The 19,539-nt window shown below is 43.7% G+C and overlaps 1 protein-coding gene and 1 long non-coding RNA gene across 2 annotated transcripts in view; one reads left to right on the top strand and one right to left on the bottom strand.

The window, feature by feature from the left end:
- The window catches only part of LOC124282195 (ankyrin repeat domain-containing protein 26-like), an 895,780-nt gene that overhangs the window by 474,490 nt on the left and 401,751 nt on the right, over positions 1-19,539 (bottom strand). The window contains exon 24 of the mRNA XM_046718159.1: positions 16,952-17,035. Coding sequence (XP_046574115.1) covers positions 16,952-17,035 — 84 coding nt within the window. The remainder of the gene's footprint in view (positions 1-16,951; positions 17,036-19,539) is intronic.
- On the top strand, positions 12,923-15,555 carry LOC124282200. Its single transcript, XR_006900092.1, has 3 exons — positions 12,923-13,006; positions 13,339-13,342; positions 15,526-15,555. It is a non-coding gene; the product is annotated as an uncharacterized LOC124282200 (long non-coding RNA).

Here is a 19,539-nt window from a genome sequence, read left to right as displayed (position 1 = left end):
CCAATTCTATATATTAGTATAACTTCAAAAATTGATATTCACTGTTATATTTGCCCCTAGTATGGCTAGAATTTTCAAAAATACCGTTTTAAGTGTATGTTTTACTTGTTATCCACAGAAGCGCACATATTGTTTCCCCTGTCACGGTTTTATAAACACAAATTACATAGACCTACGTTACATCATAGATTAAATAAAAAAGTTTACCGGACCCACTGACTGACAGGACAGGGTTTATTACATGTCATAAAAGTTAACCCTTGCCAGAGAATAATAGGCTTATTGTAGTAGAATATATTCTCTAATTGGTACCCTCTAATTAACACCTGTCACAAGGGATGGACCGTTTGCGTGGTTTATCATTGCGTAATCAACAGTCAACAGACCATGAAATGCTGTTTTAAGTCTGTAGGCGAATTGGGATGTAGGCGAATAGAGAACAACCCATTTGGGTTTGTGGTCAGAGACGGTGTTATGCAATTGGTGTATTCACAAAATATCACTTGTTAATAGATAATTGGTTATGTTGTCCATACATGGGCGGACTGAGGCAAAAAACAACCCAAATGAATTCCTTCTCAAGAACTCGAACTAACCTGTAGAGGTTTCAGATTCTTTGAATATAGTCCTCCTTGGGGTACATATAAGCATTTAAATGTCCATTTAAAAATCCCTACGACAGTTGTAACAATTTTTTGAATAAAAATATTTACAAAACAAAAAAAACTACGCTCTTGTCTTGTGAGACCACCTCTACAGGGCCCCACGGACCCCTACAGCCAAGAGCAGGTAACTCTAGCCTATAACCTCGTACCTCACTTTCCATGCTGAACGAATCAGACAGAATGTGGGGAGGTGGGTGGCCGTACCCCAAGGAGGACTATATTCAAAGAATCTGAAACCTCTACAGGTTAGTTCGATTCTTTTTCATATAGTCCTCCTTGGGGTACATATAAGCATACGACAGACCCCTAAAGACTGAGCTAGGGAGCGGTATTTTGTCTGTATAAACACAGCCCCGACAAAGAGAGTAATTCCCGAACTAAAAATAGCAGAAAAGCTCACTTACCTGGTCACATGTTCACCACAGCCAATCGGGCGGGGGCATGAGCCAGGGTCAGGGGTCAAACATATTATGTTTATAATGTGAAACCTCGCTAATGTAAACTGCTCAAATAATCCCCCCTCCCTCCCGCAAGTAGTCGGAAGCGAAGATAAGGGAATTTATCAATAAACCCGAGGAAATATTTTGCCGTACAATACAAACAAAGGTTTCCAAGGCAATAGGACTAGAGCAGTACTGAGGAATGCACAGTACATGGGATAAAACCACCACCATAAAACCCAACACCAAGGGAATAGGTAGGAAAGTTCTAGATACCCAACACCAGGAAAAATTGGCAGATAAATGGTTCATGTCTTAAAATCTCGAAAGCTCAATCGGCCAGAGAGGTGGAACCCTGCCCGCTGGAGAGAACTGACTGACCGAACCAAGCACTCTCGCTCGAGTGTCTGTCAAGTTGATAATGATGGATGAACGTACTCGGTCGGCCTCATATAGCCGCTGAGCAGATCTTGGATTCGGATTCGGGTGGGGCGCTCCGTTCTGGGATAGTAGGTCCAGTCGAAAAGGTAATAGTACAGGAGGCTGAGCCAGAAACCTGAGGATTACCGGTGTAACAGGCCAGAATATACCCCTGTCCCAGACTATACCCGGGGTTAAAGTACGCTAGCCCAGACTATACCCCAGGTATAATCTGGGCTAGCCTAGTTTATACCCCTGGGTATATTCTGAACTAGGCCATAGTATACTCCCCTAGCCCAGGTTATACCCCTACAGAAAACAAGTGATTAAGGATACTACTATAATTGTATTGTACTTCTCACACAACTAAACACTGGTTACAACATTGAAATGGTCCGATACATTTTCCAGGTACAAAGCACAATCAGTCTGGGTTTTCAAGCTGAAGCTGGCAGGGTATGTCAGCCATTCCATTGACTGACCAACTGCACTGTAAATATAAATGTCACATCTTAACAGACTTGCTGTTGACATAACTTCTAAATCTGTTGCCCACACTCCATATCGTGAAATTCCTGAATTAGTGATGTGCTCATTCACAGTTTGGTTCAGGAAATGTTTTAGTTCATCATTAATGTAGTTTTCTTTCTGGCGATCCTGTGCATTGGAGATATTGTCGGAAACAGTGGAACAGATGCCTTTGCGTAGATCGAGGATGGTTTCCAGCACTTCTGGGCATTGTATTATGCAGTAATTTTGTATTATGCAGTAATGTAAATGAAATGCACCTACAAATTCCTTTAAATGACACCAAGACCATTGCCCGGAGTCACACATTCATATTGAGTGAATTGTCAACATAATTTTTTTAGGGCTGGAGTCTGGGCTGGAGGGGTATACTTTGGCCTGGTCCAGAATATACCCCCGGGGTATAAACTGGGCTAGCCTATAGTTTACCCCGGGGTATAATCTGGTGGGGGGTTATTCTGGGCTGCTACACCGGAAACCAGCTTTGAGCCGACCAAAGGGGTGCAAGGAGCACAAGTAGTCGAGCTGGTTGAGCGGCTAGCTGAGACAGGACCTTGGTAATCAGTGGTATTGGTGGGAACGCCCACAGTACCCTGTCCGTCCAATCTAGCTGAAAGGCGTCGTTGGCTATCGCTCTCGGATCCGGAATCTGAGAACAAAACACAGGAATCTGATTCGTCACCCCAGACGCAAACAGATCCACCTGGAACGACCCGAACAACTGGGAGATAATCCCGAATATCTCCTGGTCGAGCATCCACTCGTGTGGGGCTAGTATACGCCGTGAGAGAGCATCTGCACGTTGTCTACCCCCGGGGAGATAAACAGGCAAAACCCAAATGTTGAACTGGTTGCACCACAGAAGAAACTGCCATGCCTCCTGAAGAAGTGACGGGGACACTGTGCCGCCTTGCTTTAGAATGTAAGTCATGGCCGTCTGATTGTCCATTTCTAGACGAATCACTTGGCCACGGACAAATTCTAGAAAGCTCTCGAACACCCGGCGGACTGCTCTCAATTCTAACCCATTGATGTTCAGGCTGACTTCTTGCTCCGACCATAGGCCTGAGACTGAGTGGTCACCTAGGAACCCCATCCCCCACCCTGTGAGGGAAGCGTCCGTTTGAACTGAGAGGGAAGGTGTCGGGGTATCCAGAGGGATCCCCCTGGACAAGTTCCCGACTTCCGTCCACCACCTCAAGTGAGGAATCAGCCACTCGGGCGTCTCGAGTATGGGACCACAGCTGCGCTAACGCCTGCTGAATGGGTCTCATCCTCAGACGCGCATGCCAAACCACTTCCACTGTCACTGCCATGTTGCCTAGCAACCGAAGCCAAGTTCGGGCTGACGCATGGGGCGACTCGAGAAACTGTAACACAGTCCTCTGGACTTTGACAATACGGTCCGGAGCTAGGGAAACAATCCCCTGCTCCGTATTGAACCTTGCTCCCAACAACACCAGAACCTGCGTCGGAACGAGGTCTGATTTTTTTAGATTGATAATCCAGCCCAGTTTCATCAGAATATCCATCACACGCAGTGTGGATTCTCTGCTTAACTGTTGGCCTAGCACCCTGAGAAGCCAGTCGTCCAGGTATGGGTAACAGCACCTGCCCTGTGACCTGGCTAACTGAGCTGGGATTAACATAAGTTTGGTGAACACCCTTGGCACCGTGGAGATGCCGAAGGGGAGCGCACGAAACTGGTAGCACATCCCGTCGAAGGAGAACCGAAGGTACTTTTTTAACTCGGGGTGCATCGGTACATGGAGGTATGAGTCCTTGAGATCGATTGACGGATGAGATCACTGACCTGAGTGTCTCCATCCTGAAGGACGGCACCTCTATTAACTTGTTCAACCCTCTGAGATTCAGAATGGGTCTGAACCCTCCGTCCTTCTTGGTCACTAGGATGTAAGTGGAATAAAACCCCCCTCCTTGCTGACCTATAGGAACCACCTCGATGGCTGCCTTCTCCAGTAAGGACTGAACCTCGGCACAGAGCACGTCCGCCTTCTCTCTGGAGGCTGGCACTGGTGTTTGTCGAACCCCTGAGAAGGACATAGGGTCTCGCCTCCACTGTGGCAAATGGCCATCCCTGAGTGTGGACAGGACCCAGGGATTTGAACTGGCTGCCTCCCATTCCCGAAGGAATAGGGACAGCTGGCTGCCTACAGGGATATTTGGCAAAAGGCAATGCACCCCCACAGTCGGCAAGTCTCTTCTTGCTTGTGTGGGGGGCAGTAAGGGCTCTGAGGGAAGAATCAACAGGAAGCCGGAGCTGGCTTCCCCTTGCCCCGAAAAGGCTGCTGTGATTGAGCAGGCCTGCCCTTGCCTCGTGCTCTCTTGCTACGCTTACTCCGCAAAGGGGCAGTCCACTTTGCAGGCTCCCTCGCCGAGGTAGAAGGATACGCGGCAGCAAGAGGGGAAGGCCGTTGGCGAGAAGTGGAGGGGTGTTCTAACAAGGGTTTAGAATCCTTGAAAGTTGACACCGCCTCCACGGCGGCATCCCGCACTACTTGTAATGCCCCAGTAAATAGGGAGACCCCATTGTAAAAGGCAAGGAAAGTAGCGCCTGTTGCGTGGCTGGTGAGTAACGTGCCACTGAAAGCCAAAACCTACGCATGCCCATGACAGCACCCATCATCTGGCTGGCACAGCACCTAATGCTGTCCCTAGCCAGATGAAAGTGAACGTCAGTAAGCTGGCGTGCGAGCATGGGTGCCGACAAGTCGTCACCGGTAGCTCTTTGGTCCACAAGCTGCCCCTGTAAAGGTGACAGGTAAGCAGAGTGGACAGCCACACGTAATTGCTGAGCTGCACACCGGTAAACCTCCTCAAAGAACCGGTATGCAGACTTCAGCGTGGCTGCATTAGCTTGAAAAGGAGGTAGCCGCCTGCCTTGCCTGGCCCAAGGGTGACTGAGGCGAACACACACTCGTCCACCACTGGCGGCTCGAACTATGAATCCACCCCCAACTGGTACCGTTTGCCTACGTCCGGTAAATCAAACCGAGACCCTGCACCAGTCAGCAGGGGATTCAATACCTCACTCACCAGTGATGGCAAAATGCGCAAACGCCTCTCGGCGACCCGGCTAGGCGCAAAAGCCTCTCGCAGGAGTCTACACTCCTCGGGATCAGGTGCCTGCACCGGTATAGCCACCTGGGGTAGCAGTTCTGCCTTCTCTCTGGAGGCTGGCACTGGTGTGTGTCGAACCCCTGAGAAGGACGTAGGGTCTCGCCTCCACTGTGGCAAATGGCCATTCCTGAGTGTGGAAAGAACCGGTAGCAGACACCTGGGGTAGCAGTTCTGCCTTGCTGAGGCTGGCACTGGTGTGTGTCGAACCCTCTCGAGAAGGACGTAGGGTCTCGCCTTCTCGCTCCACTGTGGCAAATGGCCATTCCTGAGTGTGGAAAGAACCGGTATGCAGACTTCAGCGTGGCTGCATTAGCTTGAAAAGGAGGTTGCCGCCTGCCTTGTCTGGCCCAAGGGTGACTGAGGCAAACACGCACTCGTCCACCACTGGCCGCTCGAACTGTGAATCCACCCCCAACTGATACCGTTTGCCTACGTCCGGTAAATCAAACCGAGACCGTGCACTGGTCAGCAGGGGATTCACTACCTCACTCACCAGTGATGGCAGAATGCGCAAACGCACCTCGGCGACCCGGCTAGGCGTAAAAGCCTCCCCTGGGAGTCTAAACTCCTCGGGATCAGGCGCCTGCACAGGTATAGCCACCTGGGGTAGCACTTCCGCAATACGATCGCAAACTTTCCGCAGGGACGACCCGAAGGAGTACAGAACCCCAACTTCCGACTCCTCTCTCTCCTCATCCTCCTCCATGTCGACATCTACACATTCCTTGGCTCCCGTACTCTCATAATCAAGAGAGGTCGACGAGGGCATAACAGATGCCAAACACGAAGTGCTCAGAAGATCAAGTGGAGCCAAAAGGCTCGGGTCGCCCTGCCCCCTGGTGGAAACAACGCCGGGGCGCCGAGGTGCCTGAGAAGAACCTGTCCCTACAGGCTTCCCGGGCAACCAAGACTGCACACAGGGCGCGCCAAAGTTGATAAATTATTAAATGTTACTACAGGTGCTCATGTAACAGTAGGTGTAGGGGAGGTAGATACAGGAGTAGAGACAGGGGTAGAGATAGGGGTAGTGGAGGTCTCTCCTTGACGACCTTAGCTTTTTTAGGAGCTGACTCTGTAGAGGAGGCAGCTCCTGAAGACCCCTTCTTTTTTTATGCAAACGCTTGGAAGGGGGATCCTGGGCCCAGATATCACCCCCCGCCCTGATCAAGTTGCTGTAGAACAGCGAATCCGCCCTTCGAGACTTAATAGTCCTGGGGGAAAAACGTTTGCACGCTGGACAACCCTTCTCGTCATGTTTACCCTCCGTAAGGCAACGCTCTTGGCTGTAGTGGTTTGTGGGGCCCTGTAGAGGTGGTCTAACAAGACAAGAGCGTAGTTTTTTTGTTTTGTAAATATTTTTATTCAAATATTGTTACAACTGTCGTAGGGATTTTTAAATGGACATTTAAATGCTTGTATGTACCCCAAGGAAGACTATATGAAAAAGAATTAATTTGGTTATTTACAATAAAAGGTGACAAAATGTTTAATACACTATTCATTTTAGATCATGTTGAATAATTTCTAGAGAAATCAGTACACAAGTTCATATCACAGATGATTCCAGAGACAAATAGTTTATGAGATTCTTGTTTATGAAAAGCATTAAATTCCAAAATAAGCAAGCCAATCTGATCTCTAATAGCTTGAGAAGGTGTCAGCTTAGGAAGCCGACCTTTCGATTTGTATAAGGCTCAGAACGTAGACAAGCGGTACACTTTGAAGTTTGGGTGTATCATAGCACATGGCTAATCTCATGTGACGTGTTATTACAAGGCTGGTGGTTGATGGAAGTGAACACATCGCACACGGAAGCCGACCATGTCAAAATATGATCAAAACAATCATATGTTGAACACTTTAAAGGGGGCACTGATCCAGAGCAATTTCTGTGGACTGGTTGTTGCTTTTGTTATTGTTTTTCTCACGTGAGTACCCGGATGATATCCCAGTATTTTCGACTGGTTCGTGACCTCTGCTGCGCCACCCACATGTGAAATTGATAGTATAGGTATAGATTGATAAACAAAAATGAAATCTTTTTTACTTGATAATATTTCCATCTTCATTTTTATGATCTGCCAGTGGTAGAAAATGTTAGGAATGAAAAATAACGAAGTCAATGTACGTCTTTATATTTTGTCTTATAATCCTAATTAATTTACTGTCATATTTGTATGCATTTTGAAACTTTATAAAGAGCATACGATCTGCTTATACTTGTAGTGAATTTATAACATGACTGTAATATCTAGACGCTTTATAGATTGCCAACGTGAATCATATTTCACACACACCCTAAGTACGACCTAATGTATGTAGTCTGTCTCATTACACTTCACAGCGAAAAAAAATGATTCTGTTGAATGCTACCACAAATGAACAAAAAACAAAATGCAAATATTAGAAATAGAACAGACTAAAGTGTGCAACAATGTCAGGCTATTACCTTGTTTGAGGAATGTATCCATCAATATCCACATAAAGGAACGATATGCCATTCATCTGCAGCTGACAAAGAATCCTGTTCCATGTCAAGTGTCTTTCAACAGTCTAATATGCGAAAAAGGGATATATCGTTTCAGTTTTTTTCACATTGGTGTATAATCTCATTGATCACCCAAGATCACACACCTGGCAACTAATTGCATGATGTCCGCCATTCTTTAAAAAAGTAATTTAGTTAGCCAATAATGAGCAATCAATCAACATATTGGCGGTTAATCCTTTGAAGGAAGGATGTTGTTTTTACACAGGTACTTCACGACAGGGTGTAATCAGTATAGATTAGTAAATCTACATACATAAACACTACCTTTTGACAAATCCGCTGTGCAAGATAAAAGTAATTAATAAATCAGCGTGTTAATGGTTAATCCTTTGATCGATGTTTGTTTTTGTATCTCAGCACTTCCATGCGCATATTACATAAGATGTAATACATTTGTCACATCAGACCTTAATTCATAATGCTGAGAATTTACTCCAGACACAAGAAATGGGAACCTTTGTCGGGGTAATCTGAGTGGTATTACTACTAATGATACCTTTTATAAATTCATTAACTGACCATCAAATGATTGATGACAAATAACATGTGTAGGTTTATACCACCAAACACGGGTTACAGCAAAGGGAGTAGTAATCGCTGTATTATATGCAATGTTAATTGACTGAAAAAACTTATGGGCCGACACTGTTTGGAGGATACGAACAGAACTTCATTCTTGCATAAGAAATACATATAAGCATTTGATGTGTACTTAAGTTAAAATTGGAAATTTTACTATAAATTGTATATTTATTTACTCATCCTATCTCACGGTATGCACCTGTCTTCTTCTTCTACGATCATGCGTGGAAACGTGCTGTAGGCTAAGTTGAATCAAAACTTCCTGACCTCTGACCACCTGACCTCTGCCCCCACTCCGATAGCAGACCTGTCAATCATCTCAATAAGCGTGCAGATCGCTCAGATGATCACGTGACATTCTGTGCCTGTCATTCTCGTCTTGGAGCGTCCAGTAATATGTGATGTGGGGCAGGTTGGCTGGTGTGCCGCAGATTACCCTGTGTCAACTCTACAACTGTGAGGTCGCATAACACAAGGAGGTCAGGAGAAAGCACCAACTCCCAATATGGTAACTGTGATGGGTTGCTTCTGATAACCCCTTAGCTTACACAACACAAAAACTCTAGGGAGTGGGCGGTCCCGAATTAATGTGGTTTTCAGCCGCAACTTTTGACAAGCAATAGGACGCAGTTTGGCAAGTGGACCCCACCTCCCTGCGATTTATCAAGTGACCCCAGTGAATTAAAGACGAAGACCTTAATCTGGACAGTCTCTGCTTCGAAGAGGTCAGTAAGCGGAGAGTCAACCACCTCTGCATGTAGCACAAGACTGGCCTCTCAGTCTATCAAGTCATATCTATGACAATGCAAACATGCCCTAGTTCCCTAGGTGAGGTGGTCTATGCCCAAATATAATCCATACCAATAAGAAAGATAGGGCCGATATCTTTCATGATATAGAGAATGCAAAACCTACACGAAGGTAGGAACTGCATCTTATCTGCATTTGTGAGCCGACGACAACTGCTGCACCAAAACCAAAGGACCCAGTTGGTGAAGACCTTCCAAGTCAGTGACAGACAGATGTCGGAGGTAGAGTGAGACGAAGACTGTGTCCAAACTCCAAAAAACAACCCTCTATGATGCCGTGAAGGGAACAGTTCTATGTAGCGCCACCGTAGAGGTCAAGGCTCTTGTCTCATGAGGGTTGGCCATAGTAGGAGGGGGAAGGTCAACATAGGCGTAGGCATGAAGGATGGTAGATCGCATCCAGAAGGTCAGTGGTACGAGAGACTTCTGTAGATGAGGCAGATGACAGAGAAATAAACAGTCTCTTGCGTAACCTATGACGGTCCTTTGAGGCAGCTAAAAGACTCCACCTCAAACCAGGGAGGGCTTTGGCATGTTTGGTCCTCTCGAAGCGCAACCCGGGTGACATCCAGTGCATGAAGCTCGGAGATGCAGGCAGCAGTCGCAAGAGCCAGGAGGAAGAAAGTCTTAAACGTGACATTCTTGAAACCCTTCTCTGCTAGAGGTTCATACTCCTCTGACATGAGATGATTAAAAACCACGGAAAGGTCCCAGGCTGGTGGCCGGAACTTCTGGGATTGATCAGCAGCTTTGTAAGATCTGAGGAGAGACTGGAGCTCAGGGACAGTCGACACCTTCGCACCCGTAGCCTGCGCAATAACTGTGTTACGCATGGCCAGGTATGTAGACAAGGTAGAACCCTTCAATTCCTTGGAAGTTCTAGGATGCTGGAGGTACTCCGCGACTATCTGAGGCAATGCTGTAGTGGGAGATTGTCCAATACCCATCATCTTGCAGTACGCTTCAAAATTCTCCCATAGTCATCAGAGTGGCTAGGTAAAGTTCGGTGCGCCGTGGTAATCGCCGTAGCGACTCGCTTGGAATATCCCTTTGCAGTTAGCGATTCATGTAAATGCACCAGGCGTGAAGATTAAGTGCGAACGGAGACCAATACAGCTGATCAGAGTGAAGATGAACCAGAAGATCGTCGTGATCGGGAATTGGTACTGGAATGGGTTGACCAAGTCTTGTAGGTCTAGGAACAAACTTCTGACGGGCTAAAAAGGTGCGACCCAAAATCAGTGTCAACCGCTGCGCCGTGTGTAACTTGAGCAGTATGCGTGGAAGTAGTGCCACTGGTGGAAACGCATACGTGTTCAGGTCATCCCCGGGATGTGATTGGCCTGGACCGTGATGTTGAGAGAGTCTACTAAGTGGAAAAACTGTTGTGTCTACTGAAGAAGCTGAGGAGACCCCGTGGATCCCATTCGATTGATGTGCCACACGACTGCAGCATAGTCTGATCGAATCAAAAGCTTGGTTGATTGTAACCACCCTGCCACCTGCTGATCGAGAAAGTGAGCTCCCCACCCGTGTAGAGATGCGTCTACATACAGGTGATGTACTGGAGCAAACAGTCTTTAAGAGACTTCGCCGCAAACATTCAACACGTCCAAACACCACTGGAGATGGGGATGGAACACTGGAGAAAGAAAGATCAATGTGTGAGGGTCGCCGATCCTGATGTGCGGACACAGAAAATATTGGAGAGGCCGTAGTTGAAGCTATCTCCTCAGAGTCACAACTTGAGCTGACGTCAACAGAAAACTGTCTGTAACTGGCAAAGAACCATGGGTTTGCAAAAGTGCTAGGGGTACCATAGAAACTCCAGCGCAGACATTCAGTTCGTTGAGCCACCACTAAAGGACTGGACGAAGCGGTTCTGGAAAGCGACTCAATTCCTCCGGGTTCAATTGACGGCCTCGAGATATGGGCGTAGAAATCTCTGTATCAGCCTAAGTAGGAGATGGCCTCTGTACGTTGAGGCTTGTTCTGATATCAAAAGGCCTAGCAACTACAGCCAATGAAGAAGAAATCCCTCCTGAGATTGGATACATTCGATTAGTCAAGCCAGTATGACAGTACTGAAGAAGTGCTGAATGTAGTAGGATCGTGGCATGGAGATTGTCAGTCAATCTACAGGAACGTTCACATTGTACACATAGTGATGCAGGCCGTATAATCAGTGATCGCACGAATGTATGGTTCGCCAAATGAAGTGTTGGTCCACCAGATGGAGTGAAAAGTTAGTAGATGCGAGGCATGGGATCGTCAAACGACCGGAACATTCGTAAAGTTGATGGAATAGCAGAGGTAAAAAGACCAGTGACCCCACGAACGTTCGTAAAGGAAATGAAGGTAGTAAAATCGATGCTTGCGGACAGTCCGGAAAATAGCTGCAGTGACCTCTGAACTGAGGGATTAAGCTAAAAAACGAGTAACCCTAGCCAAGTGAAAGCATTCTCAGGCATAATCACTCTTACTAGGAATGGCACCGTTCATCAACACTGGCAATTAAAGGCTGGGATAGGCATCCGCTTCGTGGAAACAAGACAAGTCTGTCAGGGCACTTCATAGTCACTGTATCATCAAAGGTCTCCGGTAAACAAACAGTAGTCCGCCATTGCCAATGCTACCCACAATGCAATAGTGACAAAAACCAGACAACACAGACGTAAGTTAACCAGGCGAGTCCCAACCCATAGAATCTGGGTAAAGTGACGCTAGGTACTTGACCAAACATCACTGCTGGTACCACACGCAAAAACTGTGCATAAATAGACCAGCTTAATATTCAGGAATATTGTACGACGCTTCACTGAGTCTTGTCACTGTATACAGACTACTCGTAGCAGCTATGTGGTGTATCGCTGGGTGTAATCATGGTCTGTTTCGTCAACCTCAACACCCTTCCTTCACATCATCGTCAAGTTTCTGGACAAATATGTCAAACCGGGTGGTTGTAGAGCTGATATCTACGTCGAAGGGTAGATTCGTTGAATCGAATCATTCATCAAAGGTGAAGATCAGATGGTAGATGACGGAGGAATCTTAAAAATCCAGGATCATCAATCATCGCCGTAATGTAGAGGTCTGCGCTACTGACATAACTACTACCGCTATACAACCAGCCGAAACTGGAAGTGCCGAACTGGATGGAAGCGTTGATACATAAGAGAGAGGCGCACTGGATGGAAGTGTTGATACATAAGAGAGCGGCACACTGGAGTAAAGCGGCACTCTGAATATGATCGGCCCACTAGTAGACAACCAGGAAGTGAATGAAAGCGGCGCATTGGGATAAGCGTCGCACTGGACTGAAAGCATTGGTGTGTAGAGATGACAGTATGCTCATAGAGGTAACCAGATGATTTGGTGAATGCTGACAGTTCAGCGAACACTGTCGGATCGGCGATCTGGTATGGTGCAGCGATCAGGGTCGATTCTGAAATCTAAGTTGGTTCGACGATCTGGATCGAAGAGGTGATCTGGTTCGATACTGTGATCCGGTTCGGCCGCATTCACGATCTAAAGCGCTGAGTCAATCGGGACTGGTGCATTTGTCTAGAACGTCGTACCATACAGTAATGGTGTACTGGACTGAAAGGTGTTCCAATCAAAAACGGAACACTGGTCTGAAGCGTTGATCTAATCGAAAAGGTACACAGGGCTGAAGTGTGATCAAATCGAAAGCCCCCGCACAGGGCTAATGAGTTGGACCGAACGAGAGCGATGAACTGAAGTGAAATGATGCACTGGTCTCTGCTTCCCTTAGTGAAAGCGACACATTGGTACAAAGTGATGAATGGACAGCAAGCGCTGCTCTGGTAGTAAGCGGCGCACTGTAACTAAGCGGTGGTTCAGAGACAGGTATAGTTTGGCATGAAATGCATGTGGACCCGTTTTTTTTGTAAATATCTCTTCATCCAATGACCCAATCAATCTCAAACTGTGCAAGTGGATGTTTTGTCAGACAACCTAATCACATTGTAAATCACCGATTTTATGCATTTGTATTAAAGAATCTGTCTATGTAACTGTCAACAAAATAAACAGCAGAACGCAGACTGCTTGCAGAGGGAGGGGAGCCAATGACCTGTAACAGCAACAGTGTTGGGTCATAAAGGTCAACGTTCGTCAATGTAGGTCAGCTATGCACGTGACAGGTATGAAGAGGTGTCACAGGTTGTGAATAGGGTAAGGTGGGTGCCAACTGTTAACCATCATACAGAGTTTGTTTCTCTGAGTTGTTCAACATCAACCACAAAACCCATTAGTGAGAATTATTCTGTAGGTTAAAATCTTTAAATTTGTAATGTTAATGTCATATTTTGTTTATGCAGTACCTATAAGTGGAAATGCATTTAAAGAACACAGAAAGTATATTTACACTAAATCATTAATCGGACCACCTATGGTTAGAACTCAACAACTGTTAAAGCCCCGTTCCCTCGGACACAAGCACACACAATCATGCACACTCATTGAAGAAAAGATAGAATGAAGACAAAAGTGTTATGTTTTGATGTCGTTCACATTCAAATTAAGCAATGCATTTCTAACAGCTTTAAGCATATAGATAGTTAATATTGATATTTTCATGATAATTTTATGTGAAATGAGTGTTTCATGTTACACTATAAGTCGTTGGAATTAGTCAGTGCTGTCATTGTTAAAAGAAGTTATATTTCTTTGAGCATATCTGGCTGGATACTATTATTATCTGTAAATATAATAACAGAATTAAACTTCATCAAGTTCACTCCATTCTTCCACAGAGGAGTCATCAGTGTCCAGACGAATGACAACTGGATTAACTGTTTGCTCCTTCAAGCCATCTTTGAGCCAGTACTCTTTCTCCACCTTCTTGACATGTTCAACATATGCATGCCAGCGTGCAATGTCAATGTCACATATAGCAGTGTTGACAATGTGCTTGACATCATTCAGCTTGAATGATTGATTTTTCCGGGCCACTGTACTTTTAAGGTCTCCCCAGATAAGTTTTGATTGGGTTGAGATCACAGTGGTACGGTGGTAATCTCAAGACCCTATGGCCGTGTTGGCGTAGCATGTTGTCAATGTTATATGTGGGTGGGGGTTTGTTAGGTTTAATCAAAGAGTACAACTGTGGTTTAGTGGCCTTAATTGAAAATTGAATATTGTTATTTGTTAGCCATTGCTGCATATCTGACTTCTTTGTATTGGAAGTTGGGCACCTATTGTTTGGATCTCTAACACTGTGATAGGGAGCATTGTCCATGACAACAAGACTTTTGTAAGGCAGAGCTGGCAACAATTCTTCCTCAACCTACTGTGTGAAAACCGTTGAGTTTATTTCTGTATGATAGTCCCTACCATCTGTGCTCTTTGACCGAAATACCAGATCACACCGAGGTAGGAATCCATGGTAGGAACCAGCATGAAGAACGATTAAACGTTCACCTTTGCCTGTTGGTATTTTCCTACCATCACTGGGATCAGTGGGTAGCCACTGTCTGGCAGCAGTATGGTTTGCATTGACCCAGGTCTCATCCAGATATATGGGTTCGAACCCATCCTCTCTTGCCTGCTTAATTTCTCTCAGATAGTTACACCTTATTTTCACAATATCAGATATCTCACACATTAAAAGTTTCTGGTTTGCTACCTTCTTGTACTTGTATTCAAATTGGAGCAGTAATTTGCTTAGCATAAACCTAGAAACATTAATGTCGTGATCCTCTGCAAGGATGTGTTTTAACTTTCTTGTGGACAGGTGTTCATTTCTAGCAAATAGCCGTCGGATGACATCTCTGATGACCCTGATGTCAAAAGAATCTAACTTTGGATGCCTACCTTTTTGTACAGGGTTTTGTTTATTGGTTGTTGTTTTATTTTTCACAATTTTTAGCACGATGTTCTTTTTCATGCCAAGAGCAAAAGTTGAACGTTTCATGTAATCCGACACCTTATAAATCGGTTTGCTACGTTTGCGCTCTTTTTAAAAAAAATTCAACACATTTCTAATTAAACGTTTAGCATCAACTGAATAAGCTTTCATGATGACAGCTAGCAGTAGTCAATGTGAATGATCCAAACGGTCTATCACTGTGCAGTGCACCGGTAACTATCATAAACTGCACGTGCATTTACCTTTATGCCCCAACACTGCCGCTGTTACAGGTCATTGGCTCCCTCCCTCTGCAAGCAGTCTGCGTTCTGCTGTTTATTTTGTTGACAGTTACATAGACAGATTCTTTAATACAAATGCATAAAATCGGTGATTTACAATGTGATTAGGTTGTCTGACAAAACATCCACTTGCACAGTTTGAGATTGATTGGGTCATTGGATGAATAGATATTTACAAAAAAACGGGTCCACATGCATTTCATGCCAAACTATAGTACAAGGTACAGGAATGGTGTTGAAAGCGCGCTGAACTGACTGCACTCGCCGCATGAGAGTGAAAGCTTTCACCAAGTGCACCCACCATAGCAGAGGGGGTGGAGCACTCAACCAAAGCGGCGCACTGGAAACAACCATCTGAGGCAAACTAGGAGTATAGGAGACGGGACTAGACGTTTGAGGACGAAAGAGACGACGGAGATCCTCGCTCAAGTAGGAGTCTGGGGCCACCTCTAAAAAATCTTCGTCCGGGGACGGTGATTAGATCGACGAACTGCTCTCATCGAACGGCGTTGCGATTTAGTACACTTAGAAGTTGTTCCAGACAGGAACTACCAGGGTTATAAACATTAATCGCTCTGTCTCAGTGCCCCTCTACTAGCGACTGGAATGACAAAGGAGGATGCAAGACATATACATTATATATTTTGCTCATATTCTGTGTAGACCTCTTCCAAATCTAGATGAAAAATCTTTTTCGATATACAAAATACTGCAAAATACGTAATTTTTGTTTTGTTCATTGTAATTTATGCATTCTGAACTGGTTACATGTTATTGCATTCATTTCCCTATGAACATGAAATATTGAGCCACTACCACAAACAAACACTACTTTCACCACTTTGGACTGCCAAGGAATCCCAATTACAGTAAAGGGAATTCCCTTTCTGCTTTCCTGCTCCCTGAATAACCTTTCCCTTTGCATATTTAGGATCATGCAAAACACTCTTCAGTGACAAAAGCAGAGAAGGAATGAAAAAACATGTCTTCAAAATGTTCAGGGGCTCACCCTTTTTTTGTCTCTCACCTGGGCTGCAGAAACTTCATGTCTTTGGCTTTCATTTCTAATTCACATTTTTCCAACTATGTCTACCTGTTCTCAGGTAACCAATGTTTGAATCTGGCGGTTATTGACCACATCATTTGAAACAGCTGCCTTCTCCTGACATATTTGTTTTAGTTTGTTACGGCCTGACTGTTGTTTTTTCTCGTCTTGCCTTGATTGATACACCTTATGATGGTACTCTCCATTGATTTCCTACTGATTTTGTGGGTCTGTCAGGTTATGTGCATATATAATATATCATCTGTTTTTACATCACGCCAGAGTGTGTATATGCCTTCTCAAGGAATGTTAATCAATACTATCATTTTTGTCTGCTTTCATTTATATCATTGTTTTGGGTTAATCCATTGTTGATACCATATGTTTGTGTTGTCGAATATAATAATAAGGATTGACTGTGTCTTTTTTCTGCATATAGAGGTATGAATTGAAAACTCAACGTGTAATCAGTGAGAATCCTCTTCATGGATTCATACAATTGCCATATTGGCATTTGGATTCATACCTCAATGAACTGATAAAAATACAGTAAATTCTTAAATAAAATATGACACACTTATAAATAACACACTTACTTGCAAATAATACAGCTCAGATTTAAGAGTTTCACTGACATCTATCTTTTCTTCCAAACCTTCTTCAGAAAATTTGTTCTCCACCTGGAACACAGTTATCAAAAGAATCAGACATAAGCTATTGCTAATGAAAGCAAATACTGACAATTGTATTCATGAGGGCCTACTCATGAAGTTATTCTCAGGCCAGAATTGTTGTAAACAAACAAAAAATTAAATAGGATAAAAAAAATGTATAGCCAATATCTATGTATGAAACGATTTTGAACAAATCTATATGTAGATAATGTAATTTGGTGTCCTCCCATTTGCGAGAACTCCCAGTTGTGAGACACATTAATTAATGGTTCAGTGCACATAGGTGGTGTTTCCACATCCCTACAATGAAAGTGGGATCAGCCCAGTTGTTGAAGAGTACCCACAGGAGGCATAGTTCATTGATGAGTTGATTAATGAAATAGATTATCAAAGATTATATTTACACAGAAGAAATAGTTCATTAAATATTTTATTTATTCAGAAGAATATGTAATTATGATAACACATTTTTAGTGACTGTTATGAAGTTTGAAAGTCATTTTGGTTTAAACATATTTTATTATTATTTATGAAAATGAATTGGGATTGGTGAAACATTACTGCTTATGTTAACACCGCTCCCATGCAACATAAAATACAAAATGAAATGGAGGATGTGACGTCATCGATATTGACTATTGCATAATATATGTTTAAGTACATATAAATATATACAGATTACATCAAATACAACTATTCTCTAAGTAGTCATAATTAGAGAGTTTCAGTTGTGTGTGTCTAACAAGCTATTGTAGGAATATAAATCAATCATGAGAAGGTTGTTGAGTAAATTTAAGTATTTTCCTGAGAAAATTTGAAGCGTTGTGTCTTGATGATATAATCGTGGACGGATTCAACTATTTTCTGGTTTACACAAGGAGTAAATTCTTTGTTTCCGTTCAAAATGGTATCCAGGTTATAACGGGTAGTGTCGGGTAAAAAGGTTTGGCATAAGAGGCAGTTCGACTGTAAATCCCTTGTATTTCAGAGTTACTTCTTAAACTATATCTTGTAGTTTCGGAGAGTAGGTAAATGAATTTCTCTTTCAAATGATCACGAAGTTACCTACACAAAGTGTTCAATTTTTAAAGACATTTACCTGAGTATGTTAATTAATTTATCTTAGTAAGTTTCATTAAGACTTCCAAAAGATTCAGTTACATAGCAAATCAGTAATTAGCTAGGGTTAATCCACTCTATCAGACAGGGGAGTATGGTGTGTTATCTTTGTTAATTACCTACTCCACTGTCTCATAGGTTTATGCCCAGACTGTCGACAACAAGAAATAATCTGTCCAAATTACTTGTCGACAGTCCGGGAAAAGGTAGGTGATGTTCTACATGAGTGACTTCACTCCCAGTGTTCTCGAAATTAACAAACCGATTAAAACAGAGTGTGATATATATAGTAGACAATATCATTATTCAGTCAATATAACAACATGCATGTATCATGCATGTATCATATGTCACACAATATAACATATTTGTATAGCATTTCGATAATCCTACTCCCAATATCACAAAATAATTTGTAAGCTCTCTGTTTCTTTCCGGATGTTGTTGCATGTTAAACTCCAAAATGGTAATCCTTCCACTCGCATAATGTAAAATAAAAGTCTGTTTTTGCAACCTTAATTCTCTTGCAAATTGTTAAAAAGACATTCTCTTTAATCAACTTAATTTATTTACTCATGATACGAGCATAGCTGTAGCCGCCATAGCCACTTGCAAACCACTAAGCAAACATTCTCTTTCATTAATTAACACCGTCACGGTATGTTGACCACGCGATGTCGACACTCCGGGTTTTTTGTTTTGTCGTCGGTTAGGAACATCCTATTTTTTATTTGTCGACAGATCGGGCTGACACCGTCTCATAACTGGGAGTCTCACAATTGGGAGTTCTCACAAATGGGAGTAGACCTGTAATTTTTGTGATAAAATTGATATTTTATACTTATCCTGACTCATGCTGTATGCTTATCTCCCTTTTCCTTCAAACGGTACATGGAAACTTGAATCCCTTATGCAAACATAAAATCACTCACCCAGTTGGTTTACCTCCCTTCCACTTCCCGCCACTGTGTCCCACGTGACCAATACAGAGGCATGCTATTGTCACTCTCTCCTGAATTCCAGCCCGCACTTGAACCTACAGGGAGGTCCGAAGTGCTGAGAGGGGACAGTTGGGAGGGCCCTTCAAATCATGAGTCAGGATAAGTATAAAATATCAATTTTATCATAAAAATTACAGATTTTTTCTTATCCTGACTCATGCTATATGCTTAAGGAATCTGACGAAAACAGGTGGTCGGTCAGCCACATTCCCGGAATCCCAATAAAGCGTTTGCTGTTATACTCCCTGGGAACTCTTCTAACGTCTTTCATCGTGTTGAATTTTGAAGAAATCAGGTGACCACCTATTTCTGAATAAATATACCTCAGTAGTTTATTAGAATTCGTGGATTATATAACTAATATCCATATTGTCTAGTTATCTGCAACGA

This window comes from Haliotis rubra, unplaced genomic scaffold (assembly GCF_003918875.1).
Source record: "Haliotis rubra isolate DU_JTF1 unplaced genomic scaffold, ASM391887v1 Scf295, whole genome shotgun sequence".
Classification (NCBI taxonomy): Eukaryota; Metazoa; Mollusca; class Gastropoda; order Lepetellida; family Haliotidae; genus Haliotis; species Haliotis rubra.
The sequence above is the reverse complement of the archived record's forward strand: the minus strand, read 5'-3'. Positions and strand labels throughout refer to the sequence as shown.